This window comes from Triticum aestivum, chromosome 5B (genome assembly GCF_018294505.1).
Source record: "Triticum aestivum cultivar Chinese Spring chromosome 5B, IWGSC CS RefSeq v2.1, whole genome shotgun sequence".
NCBI lineage: Eukaryota > Viridiplantae > Streptophyta > Magnoliopsida > Poales > Poaceae > Triticum > Triticum aestivum.
Genome location: NC_057807.1, coordinates 267,381,629 through 267,390,753, shown reverse-complemented (window position 1 = coordinate 267,390,753; position 9,125 = coordinate 267,381,629). Strand labels below are relative to the sequence as shown.

General features: G+C 45.7%; 2 protein-coding genes across 4 annotated transcripts; one reads left to right on the top strand and one right to left on the bottom strand.

Annotated features, from left to right (window-relative positions):
* Nucleotides 1-1,099: 1,099 nt before the first annotated feature.
* LOC123111306 (protein ENHANCED DOWNY MILDEW 2) lies at nt 1,100-5,063 on the top strand. 3 transcript variants are annotated; one of them, XM_044532065.1, is made up of 8 exons: nt 1,100-1,381; nt 1,535-1,714; nt 2,298-2,341; nt 2,876-2,990; nt 3,082-3,180; nt 3,952-4,199; nt 4,297-4,386; nt 4,487-5,063. In XM_044532065.1, the coding sequence occupies exons 2-8, from the start codon at nt 1,565-1,567 to the stop codon at nt 4,767-4,769; spliced, it is 1,029 nt and encodes a 342-aa protein (XP_044388000.1). In that variant the 5' UTR covers nt 1,100-1,381; nt 1,535-1,564; the 3' UTR covers nt 4,770-5,063. The 3 variants fall into 3 exon arrangements, with proteins under 3 accessions (XP_044388000.1, XP_044387999.1, XP_044388001.1); XM_044532064.1 differs by having other exon boundaries at nt 1,130-1,381; nt 1,532-1,714; XM_044532066.1 differs by lacking the exon at nt 1,100-1,381 and adding an exon at nt 1,426-1,447.
* A 682-nt stretch (nt 5,064-5,745) lies between these two features.
* Nucleotides 5,746-7,761, bottom strand: LOC123114739 (ethylene-responsive transcription factor WRI1; the record flags this gene model as incomplete). Its single annotated transcript, XM_044536167.1, has 2 exons — nt 5,746-6,552; nt 7,653-7,761. Coding segments are annotated over 2 exons (729 nt in total), but the record flags the coding sequence as incomplete, so codon positions are not given.
* Nucleotides 7,762-9,125: the final 1,364 nt, after the last annotated feature.

The following is a 9,125-nucleotide window of genomic DNA, read 5'->3' as shown; positions in this document are numbered from 1 at the left end:
AAGCTGCGTCGGACCTAGGGATGGCGGCGGCGGGGCCATTCTCCCCCTCGCTCCTGCCCTTCCCTTCACCACTCCCCTAGATATGTCCCCCATCGGCTCCGACTGCCTTCACTGGCAGTGGGAGCGGCCTCCCCTGGTGCTATCCCGGCCCGCAGCTGGAGTGTTTGGTCTCCCCGACTGCGACTCCTCCTGGTGCAACTAGGCGTGCCCTCCTTGCTACGCCCATGCCCCCACCACTCGTCCCTCTGCTCGTGTCAGCCTCTTTCGAAGGCGGCCATGGAGGCGCAAGGTTGTGACCGGCTGCTGCTTCCTGTAGCGCGCCGACCGAGAGTTTGGCTGCGTGCGAGCCTCCTTCATCATCCACCCCTGCCCCGCAAGGGCGACTTTGACCCGGCGGCCAAGGACCTGCGTCCATGGCCGGCCTGCGTGACTTCAGATCCGGTGCACCCTGGGAGGTACACTATTTTGGTGCTCCTATGCCTCGCTTGCTCCTTGGCATCTCCGCACCCAACACCCTGCGGGTGCCCTTGGTTGGGCGTCCATCTAGGCACATCTTTGGCTCCGGCACGCTCCAGGAGTCGCGTCCCCTTCCAGCTCCTTTGGCCCGGTGGCGCCCCTGCTGCTCCGGTCCCGGTAGCCTGGATCTGCACTTCCTTCTAGATCCTTGCTCATTTGGGCCTCCGGCCACCGTCACATCCCTGTTGCTTCTCATTCCGCCCAGCCACACAGCCTTGCCCTCCTCTAAAGCTCACACGTCCGGCAACGACCGGTGCCTCCTTTGGCATCGGGCATGGCTCCCCTTACTGTAGTCGCAGTTCCGTCCTAGGCTCGACTTCCTCTTCTTCGACTCGTTCTCTGACGGCTTGGGATTGCTCGGGATTTGGCCAGAGCGAAATCCCTGCATCTTGTGCTGGCAGCAGAGACATCCATGGGTGTTGTTTCCTTCTTGGAGGCGCTGCCATGGTCGTTATCTGTGCCCCTCTTCGAGCATCAGGGGTAACTCTAGGTTTGGTATTCCGGATCGGAAGACGACGGTGTCTTAGTGTCGTTCTTCTTCATGAAGGCGATGTCTTGTATTCTCGCGACATCCTCGGTGCTGTCGTTGGAGATGTTGGTCGTCTACTTGTTGGTTGGACTGTTTTTCTGGTCGGCGATTTTAGTTGGTGGGTCCAACGCGGTAGATGATTTATGCATCATAACGTTTATGCCGAATCTGATTTTTGCAATCACGCGCGTCAGGCTCCGTAATTGTTACCGATCCGAGTCTGATTTCGCCATCACGCGTCCCAGGCTCCATAAATTCCAGGGATCGTCCTTATGGCGGTTTCGGCGACTGAGATTTTGCAGCATCCGCTAGAGGAGTAGGTCCAGAGGATTCGAGGTGAGCGATTCTTACTTCTGCCCGCGTCCGGTCTGTCGGCTCGGTCGCCGCACTTCTCCGCTGAGGGTGGGAGGGAGATTGACGGTTTTTTTACTTTTCTTTTTATGTTTGGAACCCTAAGAAAAACTAAACAAGTTTGCGTCTTGGCAGCAGATCTGCCTTGCCCGATCCTTGGGGGAGATTATGGCCGTGATAAAGGTGCGAGTGAGCAAACTCCGCGAGGCAAAGAGTGTTGAGGACAGCAGGCACAAGAGTGCCAGTCGCGAGCCAAAGGAAGGCCAGAGCAGCAACCCAAAGAGGGCCAATGGCGAGGCACCAGTTGAGCCTCAGCAGGTACCGCATATACCTCTGTTCCAAAATAATTCAAGTTCTGGGTTTGTCCTAAGGCAAACTTGTTTATGTTTGACCAAGTTTATAGAAAAATATATTAACACCTATAACACCAAATTAGTCTCATGAGATTATTTATTTATGAAAATGTTTTTTTGTACTATGTGTATTTGGTGTTTTAGATCTTACCACATTTTTGTACAGTGTTTGTCAAACTTAAACAAGTTTGGCTCTTTTTGAACTTGGTTAATTTGAAATATGGCACTGCCAACTTAGCATAATAAAAAATGTGACTACAGAAAACAACTTTCAAAAAATGCCATTAAAAAGCTATAAACGAAGTTAGCAGTGATGTACTCATGTTCCCAGATTTTTGACACAAGTAGCCTTAAGCTCTTAACCATGGACTTCTCTGGAGGCAAGTGATTAACCATTTTCTTGATTCAGTTGAATTTTTCCACCCATATGCCTAGCATATTACCATATTTTCCTTTTCTTAACTACTAGTTCCCAGATGTTGTGTTCGGTTTCTGCTGGTCTACTTAAGCCCAATTTTGCGAAGCTAACATATCTAATTTTTGTGCAGAGGGAAGTTTGTGCATTTTGCGACGATGGTGGTGAATTAATCTGGTAGGTTCATCTACAATCAAGTTTCAGCGGCTTCATCTTTAATGAATGTCCAGTTGTGATCGCGAATTCACTTTCTTTCCTCGAGAATCGTTCTCCACTGAAACTTTGACCTACTCTATAGAGCAATTTAGTTTCTTGACACATAACGCAGGTATTGGTTGTGTAATGTTGTAGTTAATTAGTGTTCTTGAAGCAACAGATTCCATGTTTCTTCAACCATAATGAAACTAGGAATGCTGCACTTTTCTACTCAGATAGCTGACATTCACATGATAGTTGTTTCCAAATAGATAGCACGTTCACTATGTCCAGAAGTTGTTCTGTGATTCAGCCCCACCAATATTGTGATAGGCATCATGTTTGAAATGAAATATATGGATCTTCTTCAATATTGTCATCAAATGTGTTTGTAACACAACACTGAGTTATGGTTTCCAGTGTTATAGATGCAAGTTTGTTGAATTTCCTGTTGCTTTGAACGAACCATATTCCTTGCTTTATCTCAATTTTCCTTCTTACATTATGTTTTTTTAGCTGTGATGGTGGATGTCTGAGATCCTTCCACCCAACCAAAGAACATGGTGAAAGATCTATGTGCACAAGCCTTGGGCTAAATGAAGCAAAGTGGCAAAAGCATAAAGCACTAGGGGTATACGATATATTTTAGCCGTTTTTCATTTTGCACTTCTATTTATGTATAGGAGCTGACATTTTGCTTCATATTTTGAATGGTAATTCAGGAAAAGGGGTTATATTTCTGCGAGAACTGCAAGCATAAGCAGCATCAATGTTTTGCTTGTGGATTATTGGGGTCTTCAAACTTAACAGCAGGTCCTGAGGTATGCAGAACAGATACATTTCATTAACTTTCATTGATACTTCCTTTCTTTGTTTATGTCAGAAGAGATGAAGAAATGAAATTAAGTATATTGCTCAAAAGTTATAAGAAATAGGAAGCATCTCAAGATGCCTTTTTCATTATACTATTTTCTAAGATGTTAGAAAGTAGTGCAACACCAATGTGTTGCTGTGAATTAATAAAAAAACTATATACTGCATGTATAAGAAATTTTGACGATCATGCCAAATCAAACATATATTACATATCCCCTCGCATCCAAACCATCTGTGTCAAATCTGAGCTCGGTCTTATAACTTCTTATCTCATCCGCCAGCTTGTATTGGGATATGCGCGTATGTCAGGACCGTGTCAGAGCTTAGCAGTGAAATTAAATCTTAGAAGGCGTTTGACTTTGTGTGCTGCACATCTATACGAGTAATAATTACTCCCTCCATTTTTATTTACTCTGCGTGTTAGCATTGTCTCAAGTCAAACTTTGTAAACTTTGACCAAATTTATACGAAAAAATATGAACATCCACAATACCAAATCAATACCATTAGAATCATCATTGGATATATTTTCGCATCATATGTATTTTTTACTGTGAAAGTTTATATTGTTTTCTATAAATTTGGTCAAACTTTATAAAGTTTTACTTAGGTCAAAGCTAATATGCAAAGTAAATAAAAATGGAGGGAGTATAATGCTTGTGTGTTCTCATCTTAAAATACTTAATTTTCTTACCAACTTCTTGATGGCTTTTCAGGTATTCCAATGTAAGGAGCAAAAGTGTGGGCACTTTTACCACCCGGGATGTGTTGCTAAAATACTCTACCCTGATAACAAAGCCAAGGCAACATGTTTTGAGCAATGTGTTGCTGGTGGACTGGAATTCAGTTGTCCCGTGCATAAATGTAAGCGGTGTAAGGAAGCAGAGAACAAGCATGACAAGGAAATGCAATTCGCAGTATGCAGGCGCTGTCCAACTGTATACCACCGGAAGTGCTTGCCAAGGTTTGCCTTTGCATTGCCATCCTCAACCCGGTCTCTTATGTTATGTCCCATTGCAGAAAATAAGAATTTCTGGTCCTCACCTTTACTTGTTTTCCAGGGATATTTCCTTGATAGAGGACGAGGAAGAGGCTACTCCGCAAAGGGCATGGGATGGCATTCTACCTGATCAAATTTTAATCTACTGCAGGTCTGTTGATTCTCCTACTTTGATCAGCCACATAATTTCTCCTGTTTTCCATTTGTCTTGGTTTCTGGTACCCTCTGTGAATTTCTGTAAATGTTTTCAGGAAGCATGAGATTCAAGAAGAGCTAGGAACTCCCAAGAGGGACCATATTGTCTTTCCAGATGTGAGAAATCCTGGTGCAGCAGAAAGGCATAGAGGTGCATCTCAGGGGCACGATATACCCGACGAAGACGAGCTACTTGACCGCCTAGCGTCCTGCAATCCATCTCAGTCCCCTGAGCCGGCAGAAACAGGCCGCGGTAGGGTGAAGCCCATCGATTCTTTCGCGCCGAAGCACTTGTTCCCGCATCCACAGCCAGGCTCCTGCGGTTGGCTTGATGACTGATGATCCATTCCTTGTCTCCCACCTTGCCGTGTAGAGAAACCATCGGTTACAGGCTCCCTCTTATACATTTCATGTCATCTCGAGAAGAACAAAAGGAAATGTTATGTAGCCCTTTGTTAAGTTTGATACGTATGTCATTTCCACTATTTAGTTGGTACTGTATAACATGACAATGCGCCAAATAAACATTCGGTTTACAAGGAAACCCGCTCTATATATCCTGAGGTTCTGCCTCTGTTTTTTCTGATTAGAAAAGAAAAAAGAATAGCCATGACAGGAACTTTTATTGAACTATTTCTACGGCGAAAACTTGTTGCAAGAACGTTGCTTCTAAATACTTGGCATTTGTTTTTGTTTTTACCACAGATGACACATTTGTGTTGAATGAAAAGTTAAGATTCTTCCATCAAGTTTTTTTTTGGGACCTAAGACATTATGCATTCGTAGCGGGAATTTCCAAATCAAGCAAGCTACTTCCTCCGTTCCTAAATACTCCCTCCGTTCGGAATTACTCGTCTCGGAAACCGATGTATCTAGAACTAAAATACGTCTAGATACATCCATTTCCGCGACAAGTAATTCCGAATGGAGGGAGTATAAGTCTTTGTAGAGATTCCAATATGAACTACATACGGATGTATATAGCATAGTTTAGAGTGTAGATTCACTCGTTTTGCTCCGTATGTAGTCCATATTGGAATCACTAAAAGGACTTATATTTAGGAACGGAGGGAGTATATTGTAATACGTTCTCAAACAAATATAAGATGTTTTACAGAGGGAGTAATATATTGGGATCACACGATGTGACTTCTATAGGAACAAGTATAAATATATGAATCCAACTCAAAACATAAAGGGTAAATACATGAATGAAACTTGTAAGCTGTCACAATGTGATTGGTTAAACCGAGGTTAAGTGAGCACATCTCGTTGAGGTTAGTATATTAGCCTTCTGGTAACTTTCAAGGAGAAGAAAAAGGAACATTGGCACTCATACCATACCAAGTAGAATGCCTTTGGGTTTTTCTCAAAGGATGGGGATGAACACATGAATTTCTCCGACCTGATCAGACAGACAGACAGCCTACAAGAAGCTAGCTAAGAAGTATACCCAACATGAAAACCTGAAACCTTCCTTGGACATGAGGGCATAGAGATACTCAATTACACACGGTGATCATTTTTGGAGGGCAGGAGACGTCGTTTGCTTGAGGAGTTATTTCTGCATCCATGTCTGGAACATCCTTCATATTATCGTCACCTTCCTTGAGAAAACCGAGCGCCGCCAGGCCTGCGCCATGCCTGGTGCTGCAGTCATCGATGTCGGGACATCCTTCGAACAGGTACCCGATGTTGCTCTCGAAGGTGGGGTCGTTGAAGAACTCGCTCAGATTCATCGAGTTGCTGATGTCGCGTCCAAAGATGGGGTCCAAATCATAATCCATGCAAGGGCTCCACAGGTTCTCCTCGACGCCGCTGTCAAACACAAGGGGGGCACCGATGTCTCCGGCGCTGTCTGTGTCATCCACTGCAATCGGCTCGTTGACGCTACCCGGCTTCTGCGCTTCACCCGAGTTGAGCTCTTGGACTGCGTTGTCACTTTGTTGATCATGTTGAAGTTCCTCTTGCAATGCTGGCACCACCTGTGGCCCCTGCTCCATTTGTGCCAGTAACTGCGGCTGGTCCAGGTAGCGGCTAATGTCGAAGTTGGTTACGGCGTTAGCGCCTCGGTATTCGATGGCCGCAAGATCATAGGCCCTGGCTGCTTCCTCTTGGGTATCTGCAGGAAGAAAGAAGATGCACTATGTGAGCTAAATCACAGAATTTATCAACTTGTGTCAAATTGGCTCCATTGTTCTCGCACAGGACCAGGACTACAGTTGGGCTCACCAGAGTTGTTTAGTGATGTCAGTAAATGATCTAGAGCAGAAGATGCTGAATTTCACATCCTAGTTGCCTGAAAGACGACAGTGGATGTGGATGGGATGCTTGCTACTTTCACATGTGATGGTCACTAGAGTTCATTGTGGTGTTTTGCTACTGCGGTAATTAACTAGAGAACTCTTGTGGCAACCTGCCCTTCAGTGGCGATCTTCTCGCCCTTTGGGGATTTTTTTTCTTTTTTATCCCTGACGTTAGTGTGGTGAATCATATCATTTGTGCGGTGATTTGGATCCTGAATCTTGATCTGGTCTGTTTTTGACAGAGAGGAGGGCATGCCCCATGCACGTGAGGCGACCACTCACTGCTGAGTCAGAGAGGCAAGTGAAAAGAAGACAGGGAGAGATTGAAGATCCCTATGCACCAGCCGGTGGCATTACCACTCCCACCACGTGCTGCTCACATGCAAGCAGTATTTACTGGTAATTAGCAGTGCAGGGCAGGGCATTGCGTATGATCTGATCCAACGCTTTGTCTGTGCTTACTGCTTAATGTTATTCTTAGGGCAAGTTGAGCAATCCTCTTGGGATTGCACACAGGATGGTATCTTGGTCTGTCTCATAGTCCTGAATCTTGACCCTGCCACTGCCCCTTCTTTTCTTTCTTTCTTTCTTTCTTTTGCAGATACATAGAAAATAAAAAGAAAGTAGAAATAAAGCGAGAATAACTACTAATTAACATAGGAAAGGTAGAGATTATGGTAGCAGCATTAAGGTAAGGCCGGGTGTGGTGCATTGGAGGGAGGGAAACAACAAGTGCATGCCATTGAATATATGTGGGTGTTAGGTTTGATCATAAAATTCTGGTAAAAGTTAGGTGGGCAGCTGCTCTTGCGGAATGTTAAGCAGGACAATTCTACAACGAACAATGGTAGCCTTTCAATGCCGATTAATTAAAACTGTTTTCTTGCTCAAAGGAGTAGGGGGAGGTGCTGCTCACCAAAGGTTCCCAGGTATAGGTACTTGTTCCCCAGCACCCGCCCAATTCGTGCCTCCCACCGCCCATTGTGGTGGTGCCTGCACCCAAAATGATAAACATTTACATATATTCAGACACAAATCCAACAGTTTCTCTCTGAAATTTCAGCAAAATTAGTTCCTGTGTTTTGTCAAAATTAGTCGCAAGAAAAAGTTCGATGCATATCGTTGAACCGTTTCTGTGAAAATTCCAGTTGAATTTCCACCGAGATACACCATGTCCCTTTGCCTTTGTCGGCTTGCGCGTCAAGGTATTCACCGAGCGGGGCCCCTTTGGCGTCTACTGCGCCATGATCTACACCAATGGTGTCAAGGTGTCCTACCCAAAGCACTAAAACGACATGGGCTATGACTTCATTATCTTCTCTATGCGCGTCTTCCTGACAGGGCCTAACTCGCGCCGACCTCCTACTCCTCCGCCCCAGCATGATCCTCCCCACACCAGCTGGCGAGGGCCAGAGCCTCATCTCCACCTCTGCCACCAGCTCGGCCTCCGATGAAGGAGCACGACTATCATGGGACCCTTCGACTCCTCCCCCGAGCCATGACCTCTCCCGAGAGGCCAATAGCTTTGGACGAGTTACGTGTGAGCCATCTCGATCGTTTGTTCTTCTATATTTCTAGCCATGATGGAGAGTGATGGAGGCGATTTCGGGAGTAAGACGATCGTGAGGAGGGAGAAAGCGTGGGAGGGGGTCGATGAGGCCACATGTAGTCGGCACGGACGACAGGGAGCTCCAAGACGTTGTCGTCGAGGAGGTGGGTGGTGACTGAGTTTGAGAGGGTAGAGAGAAGCTTTAGGGAGATTTCGAGTGGATGCTTAAATTTAAGCAAGGAGGGATGTTTTGAGGGGTAACTCCTTAAACTTTTGAGAAATTACATATATGAGGGAAGGACTAGATTGGGTATAAGTCCTCAAATTGAAGTTTTTTTTACATAGTTAAGAGATTTAAAGGAAGGAGTAAAGATGTTCTTAATTCCATTCTCAAGAAGACAGAAAGCCCATCTCTACCCTTCTCCTTTCTTCTCCCTCTACACCCTGGGTCCCGCATGGAAGCACATCTCCCTCCCTCTCCTTTCTTCTCCAAATCGACATCCCACCCAAATCCACCGAGATAGGCCATGTCCCTCTGCCTCTGTTCACTTGTGCATCAAGGTATTCATCGAGCAGGGCCCCTTTGGCATCTACTGCGCCATGTTCTACACTAATGGTGTCAAAATTTTCCACCTCAAGCTCTACAACAATGGGGGACACATCTTCATGGTGTTGGTCATGCGTGTTTTCGTGACAGGGTCTAACCCGTGTTGACCCCCCGCGCCTCCGCCCTAATATATCCTTCCCACGCGGATCGACGAGGGTCGGAGCCTTGTCTTCACCCATGTCACCACCTCTGCCACCATATCGGTCTCCAACGAAGGATCCCGACAATAGAGA

Excerpts from the sequence above, each read along its gene's own strand:
- LOC123111306 (XM_044532065.1), top strand. The coding sequence starts at position 1,565 with ATGGCCGTGATAAAGGTGCGAGTGAGCAAACTCCGCGAGGCAAAGAGT. Across the intron at positions 2,991-3,081 it reads AAAAGCATAAAGCACTAGGG|GAAAAGGGGTTATATTTCTG; the intron begins GTATACGATATA and ends ATGGTAATTCAG. Across the intron at positions 4,387-4,486 it reads CAAATTTTAATCTACTGCAG|GAAGCATGAGATTCAAGAAG; the intron begins GTCTGTTGATTC and ends AAATGTTTTCAG.